The sequence below is a fragment of the Astatotilapia calliptera genome, chromosome 6 (assembly GCF_964374335.1).
Source record: "Astatotilapia calliptera chromosome 6, fAstCal68.1, whole genome shotgun sequence".
Classification (NCBI taxonomy): Eukaryota; Metazoa; Chordata; class Actinopteri; order Cichliformes; family Cichlidae; genus Astatotilapia; species Astatotilapia calliptera.
In genome coordinates this window covers 20,627,264-20,640,691 of record NC_137427.1, presented here as the reverse complement: position 1 = coordinate 20,640,691, position 13,428 = coordinate 20,627,264, and the positions used below count along the sequence as shown (strand labels likewise).

The window sequence follows — 13,428 nt, the reverse complement described above, 5'->3', positions numbered from 1 at the left end:
TTTTTAAGAGAAATAAATCCAGGTATTTGTTCTGGTCCTTTAATTTAAAGAATAAAATAAAGGTTTTTGATGTAAACACTGTTCCAGTATCAGTCTTTGAGCTGCTGTTCACATACGTGGTGCTATTACACGCTCCCATTAGGCTTACCTGAATGTGTTTTGTATGTTCTGTGTGTCTCTGTGCAGTCACTTGGCGCAAAACCCCTTTATCTGTGACTGCCATCTGAAGTGGCTGGCAGACTACCTGCAGGACAATCCCATCGAGACGAGCGGCGCCCGCTGCACCAGCCCTCGACGGCTCGCCAACAAACGAATCGGGCAAATCAAGAGCAAGAAGTTCCGCTGCTCAGGTACAGACACGCACACACATGCACTTCACTGCATCTACACACATACAGTAGCTTGCACAAATATAGCTAGTGTAAATATGGTACATAGTAGAGGCTAATTCTTTCTTCTTCTTTTTTTACATTTCTGATCTACATGCACACACAAGACAAGCTGACCTCTCCTCTCTTTTCATTCTGTGTCTTCCTGCTGGGATTTTCCCTCAGCCTCTTTCTACTAACCTCATCTCCCTGTTGTTTTTAGCGTTTTCTGGGATTTTCCACACGTTTCATGCCAAACCACAGCCAGAGCTGGTTGTCTTTTAGTGTAGCTTTTTTTCTTCTGTTTTTCACTTTGACTCTCTCTGTCTCTCTATTAGCTAGAGAACAGTATTTCATCCCAGGTATTGTACAATGAGCATGAGTGTGTGTATGTGTGTGTGTGTGTGTGTGTGTGTATAAACCACTGTTTGCTCACTCACAGCTGATGCTTCACACTCGCACATCCTCGACGCTTTGAGTGACTTGCCCTGTCCGACACCTATTCAATGCCAAAACATGTTCTGCTAATGGTCTGTCATGCATTATGATGCACCGCGTCTAACCAGACACCAGATAATCACACTCTTGTCCTTGCACTGGGTTTTCGATGGTTAACGCAACCTTGATGATCGAGGGAGGAAAAACAGTTGGATTAACAAGCTTGGGTCGCTGTCAGCTGGGCTCTGTCTGTCTGGCTAAATGAAAGGACCCTGGTGCAGCGATCACAGAGACTATATTTAATGCCAGTCCTTCTTGATTCTTAGCAAATCTAATGACAGCTAATGTATGAGCGTGTGTCTGTGAGCATCTGCGTTTGTTTTTTTCGCTGCAGAACATCAAAAGGTCACACAGTCATCATGCTCAGAGGGGTGCTGGGAAATATGTAAATGAGACATGCATATGAGATCAGTAGCAGGGCTAAAGGCGGTCATTACCACAGCAGCACACAGAGGGGCCACGAAGTGTGTTGCATGAGAGAGCGTGCGCGCAAGCGTGTGTGTGTATGCGCGCACTCACTGCAGTCATTAACTCTGTAGCTCACCGGGGGGACAGAGGTTTCAAAGCCCAGATACCACATACGGGGCAAAGCTGAATAATTTAAGAACATTTTCGGTTGAAAAGTTGAATAAACATGTTTTATTCTGCGGTCCAACCTTCATATTGCGGCTAAGATCAATTCACCTAAAATCCTCTCGTTTGCATTTACACTGTTGTCTTATTTCAGATCCTACCTCATTTTTCTGTTGTTGCAAATGAGGCTCTTTTATCTGTGTATGTATGCTTTTTGCCTCACAGTCTCCCCAGAATAGGTTTAAATCGCGCCGTGCTTCGACTGGAAGAGGCCGGGACGTGTGTCGATAAATGTACCCGTTCTGTGTCACGTCACGCCAGCACGATTCTCGCTATTCACGAGTCATTAGTCCTTTAAATGAATCACTGCCTGGGGTCTGAACACGGACTGCAGCACAAATTGCAGCTTTTTTTATTTGCACTCAGTTTTTCATCAGCTTTTTCCCTTCCTGTTCAAATAAACGAGTGAAATCCCTTCTTCTTTCTCCTACTGCCTTTCTAACACACTCAGGAGTACACCATGTCAGCTGTAAGTAACACACACACCCCACACACACACACAAACGCACAAGGCTCTTCGTCCGCTCTGAATCCCTCACCTCTTGTCCCTGACCGGCATCTGACCTTTGACCTCAACTGCAATGACCCTTCTGTGACTCCTCTTGTCTTGTTGTTCACCATCAACAACGATGCGACGAGAATAATAATTACAATTTACACTTTAGCGCACAATGGTTCATGTATTTTTATCTTGTTTATATACCTATGGGGTGTGTTGGAGTGTGTGTGTGTGTGTGTGTGTCTGTGTGTGTATTACCCAGAAGTCAGGGCTTCTCTTGCATTCCGTGCTGCTGTAACTCTCCTCCCACTCCTCCGTAACAGCTGCCCTGTTCCTGCTCTGCTTTCTGTGATGTAGATGTCTGTAGATGTTCCTCGAGCCTTTCCCTCTATTCCTGCAACTTTTTGAACACCTTGTCTGATATCCTCCTTCTTATCATTTTTCCTCTCTGTCCTCTCTATTCGCTGCAAATTACACATTTCCAGTATCAGGTGGCTTCTTCGTTCTTCTCTCCTCCTTTCTCCTCCCACTTCCTCTCCTATGCCTCTTTTCACGTTCATTCTCCCCTCAGCTCCTTTTCTCCCTTCCTCCTCTTCCTCCTCCTCCTGTCTCCTCTGTCCTTCCCACCCCTGTGTTCCAGCGGAGGAGCAGTCAGTCAGCAGGTTGTTCCTTTGTGCTTGATCTAACCATGTGGCTGCCAGGTTCCTATCGTGGAACATGGTTCTTTCAAGCACCATGGAACGGCCCTGCAAAACCCTACAGCATGGCGCAAGAGACAGCAAACTCCTGTCACTCCCTGCAAGAGTGTGTGTGTGTGTGCATGTGTGTGAGCTTGATTTAGAGCCTCAGTGTCTGTACAGTATGATAGATGACTACCTGTATGTGCATGAGCATTTTTCTGGTGAGATCTCAGCTTGTTTGTAGTCTGACAGGGCAGAAAACCTCCAATATCTTTGTTCTCGTGTGAGTGCATGTGCGTCTGTGTGTGTCTGTCTTGATCTTCACAGTCTGTGTAGCTTCCTGTTATTTTGATTCCTTTAAGGCTGCGAAGCACAATGCAGCATTTTGAGCCAAAGCTTATGGGGATTGTTGCAAATGATTGTAATCAGCTTTCTTTTCCTATGACGAACAAAAAAACAAAAAAAAGCAGCACAGCCCTTGAGCAGTGTCTCTAAATTCTGCTATTGTGCTGGTGTTTCTATCGGGACCCGTGCCAGTAAATGCTGGGGTTTGACTCTTGCACATTTAGTGACACTGCGGTTATGATTGTGACCAGGTAACGAGGATTACCGTAGTAAGCTAGGAGGCGACTGCTTTGCAGACCTGGCCTGCCCTGAAAAGTGTCGCTGCGAGGGCACCACCGTCGACTGCTCCAACCAGAAACTCACCAAAATACCTGATCACATTCCTCAATACACCACCGAGCTGTGAGTCACGCCGTGTTTGTCTGCTACAAAGTGCATCTATGTGTGGGATAGAAGAAACCTCAGAGCCTCTTTCTCTTTGTTTCTAACCACCTCTACTTTGCTCTGTTCTCAGCCGTCTGAACAACAATGAATTCAGTGTGCTCGAGGCGACGGGGATCTTCAAAAAGCTGCCTCAGCTGAGGAAGATGTGAGTCAGACATGTCTTTAATGTAACAAGGACGTAACGTCACGAAGTCACACTCGGGTCACACAGAGGAAAACTGCGACAGATGCGGATATAGAAATTAAAATGAACTATGTGTGTTTCTCTCTATACACGTAACCCCCCACCCCCTCTTTACATCTTTCTTTTCTTGCTGCTCTCTTACTTTCCTTCCTCCTGCTTCCCGCTCTGTGTAGTAACCTGAGTAATAACCGTATCACTGACATAGAGGAGGGAACGTTTGAAGGAGCTTCAGGGGTCAATGAGCTGATTCTGACCTCCAACAGACTGGAGAACATACACCACCGCATGCTGAAGGGACTCAGTGGCCTCCGCACACTGTGGGTACACACACACCCACACACTCACACATATGCATATGTATTAAGTATGCCAGCAATATCCAAAGACGTTCCCACATACTGTGACACTGTCAAACACAGAATAATATGAGCATGCATAATTCACCAGGTAACACTGCATATTTAGGTTTATGTAATGAGCTTCAGTTAATAGGTAATACGATCCACATGAGGCTGTAAAGATGTTTATTAAGGCATATAATTTTACATTTTATCTACCTTGACAACAATCAAGGGCCCATGCCATTTTTTTCCAGGGGTCAGGGAATAAACCACCATTAACTGTTAATTAATATATAATAATTAGAGGAAGGTCAAGGCTTTTAGTGACATTCCTACACAGTTATAAAGTGTTAATAAGTGTTACTGTTTATGATCTTTAAGACGTATGTAGTGTTATGTACATATAATTTATAAGGAATTATGTGGGGATTTTTTTTAGTTATTAGCTATTAGTTAATCGCTATTAACTACTGCAAAGACCTGAAAATAAGGTGTTATCTCATTAGGGTATAAACATAAGTGTATATACTTAACTGTATATACATGTATACTACATACTTAACTGTAGCACAGGTTAATTCATTCACTTTTTTCCTGTGTGTGGGTAGCATGCTGAGGAGCAACCGCATCAGCTGTGTGAGCAACAGCAGCTTCGTGGGGTTGAGTTCGGTGCGTCTGCTGTCACTCTATGACAACCAGATTACCTCCATGAACCCCGGAGCCTTCGACACGCTGCACTCCCTGTCCACACTGTGAGTGTAAACAACACAACCCACAAATGTGACAAATATAAATGCAAAAAATAACAATAATAATAATGCTGAGCACCCTCATCACCTTACTTTCCTACTCTCCAGAAACCTTCTGGCTAATCCTTTTAACTGCAACTGTCACCTGGCTTGGCTTGGTGATTGGTTGAGAAGGAAACGCATCGTCACTGGTAACCCCCGCTGCCAGAGTCCTTACTTCCTGAAGGAGATCCCCATCCAGGATGTAGCTGTCCAGGACTTTGCCTGTGAAGATGGTGAGATGGAGAAAATAATAATGATATTACACGTCTCTCTAAAACAGCTTTTTTATCCCTAATCACTTTTACCATCAGGTAATGATGAGAACAGCTGCTCTCCGGTGCTGAGATGTCCAGCTGAGTGTTCCTGTCTGGACACCGTGGTCCGCTGCAGCAACAAAGGACTCACCACGCTGCCCAGAGGCCTCCCCAAAGAGACCACCGAACTGTGAGTTTATAGCAAACACACCCTTTAGTATAAAGCTTAACCAAACTCCACATTTTACAAGCTGCAATCATAAAGTTCCCTATTAAATGTGCCTGAAAACATAAAGAAACATAAATTATTTAAGATCAGGTCCAGACCACTTCCAGGGCTTTGAGATAATTGTTACTTTTAATTTGGTCCCTTAACACTTTCCCTGCTAATGACAAAAGCAATCAGTGATTTCAGTTGTTGACTGCTTGCACTTCTACATCTTGTTCAGAGAACAAACATTCCACTCTGAGTCAAACTGACCCAACGCTCATTACAATTAGAGCTGAATCTCCAGCTGTGACCCACAGACTAAACAACGATTGGCAGTTGAAGAGTCCACAAACCAACAAAGCATCCTTTGCTTCGTTTTTAATAGATTCACACAGACAGTTAATCCACCAGGGTCAGGAACGTTTAGTGGATCTGATCTAAACAGTGGTTCGTGCCAGCGTGCAATCCTGCGCTGGTGCACTGTAGCTAATCCCAGACTGAATCTGTGATGCTAAGATCAGTTAAGGTCAGTGCTCCTTGGGGCCACGCCACCTGCTTCAGCACTCATTGTTCATCTTGTGGCTAAAGATAGCTTTTTATAGCTTTGGCTGTATGTCCAAGGTCTGCATCAGTCGTCTGATGCAATATCATGAGACACTTGATAAATTATCTCTGCAGTGAGACTGTGCAGATGTAGAGCTAGAATAGCAGTGTAATGGAGGATACAACGAGTGAGTCTGGCAAAGAAATGCTGTCCTCTCACACCCCAGAGGCTGTCCTGAGAAAAGTAAGGCCATAGCAGAGGTCAGAGTCAGAGTGGATTTCAGTAGTGCCCACAGAGAGCTCAAACTTATGGTGGATGGAGGAAGTTGAAGCCGTCTTTGACTTCAGAAAACCTCAGATTTATCACGCTATGCATCTGAATCAATCTCTTACCTCACTGGAGCTTGAAATGTTCATTCAGAAAGGTGGAAAACCACAGAAACACATGCTTATAGAGACACAGAGACACAGGAACTGTGAACTTAAAGAGAATTTTATTTCTCAGAAAGTCATCTGAAGACATTTGTGTTGTAATAATAATTTTGATTGGTATAGCTGTGTACCCATAATAATCAAAAACTATCCCTCATTTAATTTTGATTGTCTTTGTACCTTCCTGGATCACTTCCGCTTCTGATCTGACTATTAGCGATCGTGCTCCTGAGATTTTAAACCAGATCTCACACTTCCACAGAGTAAACATTAAATTCTGTTTCAGCCAAAAAAAATGCATATACAGTAGATGAAGATCATTAAGACGATCTTGAGCTGAGACTTTGACACAGAGAGTGTTTTTTTAGCTGAGGAGTCCACAGTCTCTAAGCCCCAAAGCAGCGCATCAGGTGAGGAGCACAATCAGGTGGATGCTCCTCATTCTTCTGACGTTAGTGTACTTGAATTCATTCCAAAAAGTGAAAACTATTAAAACAGATTTATACTGGAACATCCTGAGTCATCCATTTAAAACTGTGGCACTTGCCAGCTTGCACCAGTATTCAGCCATGAAGCCTTGAGACCTAATTTTAATCAGTCCTGAAACTTTCTGATCACACTTGGTACATAAAGTCCTGCTCAACAAAAAAGCCCTAATGATCAGAGTATTATAATCTTGAATTAAATATCAGACCGCAGCTTTAGTGGTATTTTTATTCATTCTACTGTGTCTCCTTTGGGGGACAAGGTTCTTCCAGTATTAACAAAGACTTAATTAATATGCTGGATTAATAGCACATTGTCACAAAGTGAGAGATAGGATCTCACCCGTGAATGTGTGTATGTCTGAGCGAGAGACGCCTGTGGGGATATTAAACTCCAGTGTTTATTATGGCTGCAGCAGTAATGACTGCTCACACTGGTTATGAGGAATTTCCCACATGGTTAACACTTCATTTTCTCCCTTCTCACTTTCTCCCTTTGTTTACCAATCCTCCTCCATATTACCCCCGTGTTCCCTCGTTCTTTGTCTCCCACGCTGTCTTTCTGACTCTCAGGTATTTGGATGGAAATCACTTCACTCAAGTTCCCGTGGAGCTCTCCAATTACAAACACTTAACGCTCATGTAAGTCTCACCCGTAGCACCTCAGTGGAGAGATATTGTATACTTTCACACAGATAATTAAATCCCACTTTGCCAAGTTTAGTACGGTTAACACACTTTTTTTTAACGCAAAAAGAAAACACTTAAGGATTGGGATTTGGTCTGTGCTTCCTGCACTTTGCTTTTAATCACAACTAACAGACTGAACTCTGTGTTGAATCATTTTTGTGACTTTGTTTGGCCCTGATGTGGTGTGACAGTCTCGGTACGATAGACTAAAGGAGGAGCATTACAGAATCCATAGTCTGTGCACGCGTGTGGGTTTGTTCACGCATGTATGGACAGTGCTGCCTGTGTGGGTTTTATGTATCTGTTGTTTCCTTTCCAGTGATTTGAGTAACAACCAGATCAGCACGTTGTCCAACCACAGCCTCAGTAACATGTCCGAGCTGCTTACCCTGTGAGTCTGGCTTTACATATGCCTTTGTGGTGTGTGTGTGTGTGAGTGTTTGTTTTTAGGCGTAGTTGTGACTATGTGTGGACAAGAAGCTCATAAATGCTCAAGTAGAAGAAGGCCTCAAAAAAATCATAGCAGAAATCAAGAAAGGGTGACATGACCGCATGTGATTTTTAGCCAGTCCTAAGAGAGTCAGGGGAATCTCTGAAAGATTTTATTGCCACAAAATAACCATCGATGTCATAAAATACTGGCTTCACCTAAACTAGTCCAAAAATTCACTTTAGTCAGACAACGTATGTTTTAAAGTGCTACTTTATTACAACAACAAACTATAGTTAGAGTCTGGCTGAGAGCTCAACACCCTGCCCCACAAATATATTACATACAAAACTGGGGAACGATGAGTAAATATACAGATGGATGTTGGACTGGCGGAGGTGCTTAACAGCTGGCATCAACTCAGGGCAGCAGGGAGAGCAAAGATCCAGTGCAGCTGGAGATGCTGCCTTGAACTAGCTTGCAGCTTCACTTCATTTTTAATAATATATAAAGAATCATTTTGAAAAAATAAAACAGGAAAAGAGTGGAAGGCACTGGAGAAAACAGTACATGATATATACATCTGAGAGCAGTTTCTCCAGTGTATAGTCTGCGCACCAGTGTGATAAATGTTTTGTCTCTTAGTTGCTGTAAATAAAAGAAACAAAATATACATAAAAAAGGAAGAAAACTTGCACTCTGAGTGCTAGATCACTGCCTTGTGAGACCTGCATATGAATGAGTGTATTAAACTGTTCATGTTTGCTGCTTTGCCTGCTTATCTCAGTCAGAAGTAGGATTGTGTTCTGAATTGTCTTGCTGCATGCAAAGATTTCTTGGGGAAAAAAATCTGCCTTGTGTCCGCGCTAAAATGTTAATTCTGTCTGCAAAGAATTCTGAGCTACAACCGGCTGCGATGCATACCAGAGAGGGCGTTCGACGGACTTAAATCTCTCCGTTTGTTGTGAGTATCTGAACTTTCTGATCCTGGGAAATGTCCCAGAGAGTCAGATTAGTGCTGAAGTAATCATCGAATCGTTTTTTATTGTATCTCATCCTGTTTCAATCACGTTTTCTTAGGTCTCTTCACGGTAATGACATATCACTGATACCAGAAGGAGCCTTCAAAGACCTGGCATCGCTTTCCCACCTGTGAGTAACACGCAAACACAGAAACATCACTGGTCATGTGTCGCTGTGTGTTGGAAAAATCTGCCCTTTTTTTTCCCTTATAAAATAACAAATCAAAGAAATACATAATCATCGTGAATATATCTGTCCAGTAACAGCAGGGAGCTGAAAAACACAAACAGAACAAAACTTATAATTAAAGTTGTGACGCGTCGTCAGACAGGATGTTACCCGGCCATCTGCTCAGTGACCTCTATGAATGTCGACTGGAGGTCCTTTCTAGCATTGGGAAGATCGTTCGCTTTAATTTTGTGTGTTTTCCTTTACCATTTACAACAAAATATAACAAAGAAGTGGTTTATGCAGATGCCACATCCTTGTCCAGCTAACTGGTCATGCCATCAGTGATCACACAGGATTGTTTCTTGTAGCTGAGTAGCAGAGCGTCAGTGGTGATATGCGGTCACAGCTCAGAGGTTTACAAACAATTTTCACAATGAGCCAGGTATGCAATTTACACAAAGGTGGGCCTGAATGGCATAAATGTGTTTTTTATACGAGTATCTGTCTTTGTATGTTAAATGGACATTGTGTGGCTGTGTGATCACAACACTTTCAGAAACATTCAATAACAGAATCCATATTTTCCGGTCAGGTGAGATCCACATACTAACCACTTAGCAATCTAAATAGTAGTTATAAGAAGAATACAATGCACTGTGTTGTAATTTGGGGCAAATTACCAGGGATAATAATTAAATAATTAAATGCAAAACATAAAAAGCCCACTCCCACTGTGACGAGGACGCCCAGAGCAGAAGCAGAAAAATCAGAGAGTCATGATTATATATTCTAACGAGAAGTCCATGAAGCAGAAATATTTTGTTGAAAAGAAAACAAGCTGATGTAATTCAATGAGGTTTTGTTCTGCTTTACTTTATTTTACTGTTGTTTTCTTTGAGTGTTGCCTCGACAACGATCTCATGGCTGAAATGAACAAAAGAGAAAGACATACAGAGGAAGAGTGCGAGCACTGGGTATTGCTCTCATTTTTTAGTGCAGTATCAAAAAAACTAAGCAGGCTGCAGAAAAAGCACCGTGGTCATACAGGGTGCAGATGCCTGGTGAGTCTACGTGAGGCGCTCACAAGGATCAGCACCATGGAGAGTGCTTGTAACAGACAGTTCTAATACCCAAGGCTTTATATAAAATGATGGTGTAGCCACCATGATGTCGCCCCTTGGTTTTGTAGCTGAGGGTTGTGGTTGTTACCAGCTTGGGTTTTTGAAACCAGACGTGACAAGGAAAGGGTGGATCAGAGTGACAATCCAAACACCGCCACTCCCGAAAGCTTCATGGTCGACTTTATTTAACACCGAAATAAGTTGATCTAATAGTGACACTGTTACCACCATGATTCAAATGCTCCCAGTTATTTCTTCTGCTGTCTCACTTTTTGTCCAATCGGCTGGCAGGGCTCTGGGCGCCAACCCTCTGTACTGTGACTGTCACATGCAGTGGCTGTCAGACTGGGTGAAGAGCGGGTATAAGGAGCCTGGCATTGCTCGCTGTGCCGGGCCCGGCGACATGACGGACAAACTTCTACTGACCACACCCTCCAAGAAGTTCACTTGTACAGGTAAATGGACATATTGTAGTGCAGCAATACAATGCTTTCCAGGAGCTAGACAAAGAAACGACACAATACAGTTAAATCAGTGTCTGGTCTTGTGCTAGCAAACATACATACACTTGAGGAGAACTCCCAAAGGAGACCACAAGTTGCCAAAAATCAAAACAGCACTATGTATATATTACACTTACTGTGATATTGTTTTCACTGGGCAAAAACGTTAATGTTAATTTTAACATGTATATACTAACTCTATACATTTCCTTGAGATTCTTGATGCTTGAAAAATGCTACTGTTAATCTTGAAACCTTATTCTATCACTTAACTTTGAACACAAGACTGAAATCTATTTTTGACCTAATCTGACTGACGCACTGTAGAAGTCCCCGGGCCTTGTGGTTTTCTGGTGCCAGGTAAAGTATCTTATAATGGTATTTTCTACTCAATCCCAGATTCTCCAGTTTGAGACAGTCCCGTCCCAGTTTTCCTCTCTGTTCAGTCAGAACCGCTCCGCTTCCCTTCCAACCCTCATGTTCTGACCAGCATTGTGTTCTTGTGTTTTCTGTACATGATATGGTTCTGCAAAGAAATGTCATCTTTCTCAAGCAATACTTGTAATATATGAAACCTCCTCGTGATAATACTAAACAACATAGTAAAAGTAACCAGACGCTTTCTTAGATACACCTTGCTAGTGCACAGTTGGACCCCTTTTACCTTCAGAAGTGCCTTGTTTCTTCGTGGCACAAATTCAGCAACGTGCTGGAAACATTCCTCTGAGACTTTGGTCCATATCGACATGATAGTATCACACAGTTGCTGCAGATTTATTGGGTGCACATCCATGATGAGAATCTTCCATTTTACCCAGATGTGCTCTGCTGGATTGAGATTTGGAGACTGTGAATTCATGAAACCAGTTTGAGATTAGTTGAGCTTTGGAAGCAGCCATCATCAGAAGATGGATACACTGTCGTCATAAAGGAATAGGCATGGTCATCAACAGTACTCAGGTAGGCTGTGGTGCTGAAAAGATTTTAAACACCAAAGTGTGCCAAGAAAATATCCTACACCACCAGCCTTAATTACTGATACAAGGAAGGATGGATCCATCCATTTACCCTAAAACCATAAACCTGGCTCCTGGTGTGGTCTTCTGCTGCCCTAGTCCATTTTCTTCAAGGTTCGACATGCTGTGCATTCAGAGATGCTATTTGAGAGGTTATTTGAGTTACTGCTGCCGTCCTATCAGCTTGAAGCAGTCTGACCATTCTCCTCTGATCTCAGGCATCAACAAGGCATCTTTGTCCAGAGAGCGTCAGCTCACTGAATCTTTTCTCTTCTTCATTCCATCCTTTGTAAACCATAGAAATGGCTGTTTGGGAAAGACTGAAGTATTCACATTCAAAGTGACTTAAATCACCTTTCTCTCCATTCTGATGTTTGATTTGAACTCAAGCAGGTCATCTTGACTGTGTCTATGCCCCTGGATTGAGTTGCACATGATTGGCTGATTAGATATTTGCCTTAACGAGTAATTGAACAGGTGTATCTAATAAAGTGACCAGTAAGTGTATATAGAATGCAGGGTAAAAATCACCATCCTTGTCTTCTGCAGAAAAAGTTGACATTTGAAGCTTTTGCAGCTGCCTAATAATGTACAGCCCTCTGTGTAAATCGAGTCAGTGTTCCTACTCTCCAATGTGCCAAATTTTATGCATTGTTAATCATCTCTCCTGTGTATATGTTTTATTTGTGTGGATTGGTGCACCATATAGGCCCAGTGGATATAAATATCCAGGCTAAGTGTGATCCCTGCCTGTCCAACCCCTGCAAGAACGACGGCACATGTGCCAATGACCCTGTGCACTACTACCGCTGCACCTGCCCTTATGGATTTAAGGTACACCCAGCATAGAAAGCAAAAGGAATCATATTCACCTGCTCTTTCAAAGCATCTTTTATAATCACTCACTGGTAGAAAAAAAAACACACCCATGAGACAACACTTCTTATCTTTCAAAACTCATGCAGAGTACAAACTTACACATACAGACACGTAGAAAGATTATTCCTGCGTGAGCCAGATGAATACATCTGTGAACGAGTGTAGGGATAAGAGACAACACTTTCAAAGTCAACTGATGCAATAGGTGGAAATTTTAAGAAGCTGTTGTTGTTTGAGAGCGCTGAACATATGTGTGTTTGTGTTGTGCACGCAGGGCCAAAACTGTGACGAACCCATTCACGCCTGTATCAGTAACCCATGCCAGAACGGTGGAACCTGCCACCTGAAAGAAGGAGAAGGCAGCAACTTTTGGTGAGAGACATTCGAGATATTTTATCCAACCTGGTTAGTCTTGACCGTCAGTTTACCCGCAAGTTATGTTAAAGAGACATTTTCCTTAATTCACACACAAATATCCACCTGTTGTGTATCAGGAGGTACTACTCCACCTGTGAGGCTCTGGAGAGAGCTTTTTAAAGTGGACTCTGATGATGAAACTGGCTGGGACAAAAAAGAAAGCATTGCCGTGTTACATCTGAAAGATGTGAGCATTTACCTGATGGGGCGCATTGCATTATGGGAAATCCAAGAAAACGCATTAATGGATCAAACATTTTTTAAAGGAACTGCAATGTCAGAGCCTCACTTGCATCAGTTCTGACCTCTCTTTTGAACATTTCATACAATAGTATTCTAACTCCAGTATCTGTAGTCCTCTATGTGCTACAGGCCCCTCGGTGTACTCGGTGGTACTTAACTTTATACATTTTAAGTAGTGTTTTGTAAGGATTAGGGGGATAGAGCTAGAGGACATGTGCTCAAGGTGC

The 13,428-nt window shown here is 42.7% G+C and overlaps 1 protein-coding gene across 7 annotated transcripts in view; it reads left to right on the top strand.

The window, feature by feature from the left end:
• Positions 1 to 13,428, top strand: part of slit2 (slit homolog 2 (Drosophila)) — a 103,274-nt gene that overhangs the window by 70,940 nt on the left and 18,906 nt on the right. For 3 of the 7 annotated variants that reach the window (XM_080302458.1, XM_080302454.1, XM_080302455.1), the window contains exons 14-29: positions 187 to 350; positions 1,951 to 1,968; positions 3,275 to 3,425; positions 3,538 to 3,612; positions 3,825 to 3,968; positions 4,601 to 4,744; positions 4,850 to 5,016; positions 5,095 to 5,227; positions 7,282 to 7,350; positions 7,718 to 7,789; positions 8,721 to 8,792; positions 8,909 to 8,980; positions 10,435 to 10,598; positions 10,974 to 11,006; positions 12,372 to 12,496; positions 12,816 to 12,913. In XM_080302458.1, the coding sequence (XP_080158584.1) occupies positions 187 to 350; positions 1,951 to 1,968; positions 3,275 to 3,425; positions 3,538 to 3,612; positions 3,825 to 3,968; positions 4,601 to 4,744; positions 4,850 to 5,016; positions 5,095 to 5,227; positions 7,282 to 7,350; positions 7,718 to 7,789; positions 8,721 to 8,792; positions 8,909 to 8,980; positions 10,435 to 10,598; positions 10,974 to 11,006; positions 12,372 to 12,496; positions 12,816 to 12,913 (1,701 nt within the window). The remainder of the gene's footprint in view (positions 1 to 186; positions 351 to 1,950; positions 1,969 to 3,274; positions 3,426 to 3,537; positions 3,613 to 3,824; positions 3,969 to 4,600; positions 4,745 to 4,849; positions 5,017 to 5,094; positions 5,228 to 7,281; positions 7,351 to 7,717; positions 7,790 to 8,720; positions 8,793 to 8,908; positions 8,981 to 10,434; positions 10,599 to 10,973; positions 11,007 to 12,371; positions 12,497 to 12,815; positions 12,914 to 13,428) is intronic. The other 4 variants (XM_080302456.1, XM_080302457.1, XM_026170980.2 and 1 more) reach the window with 3 other exon arrangements.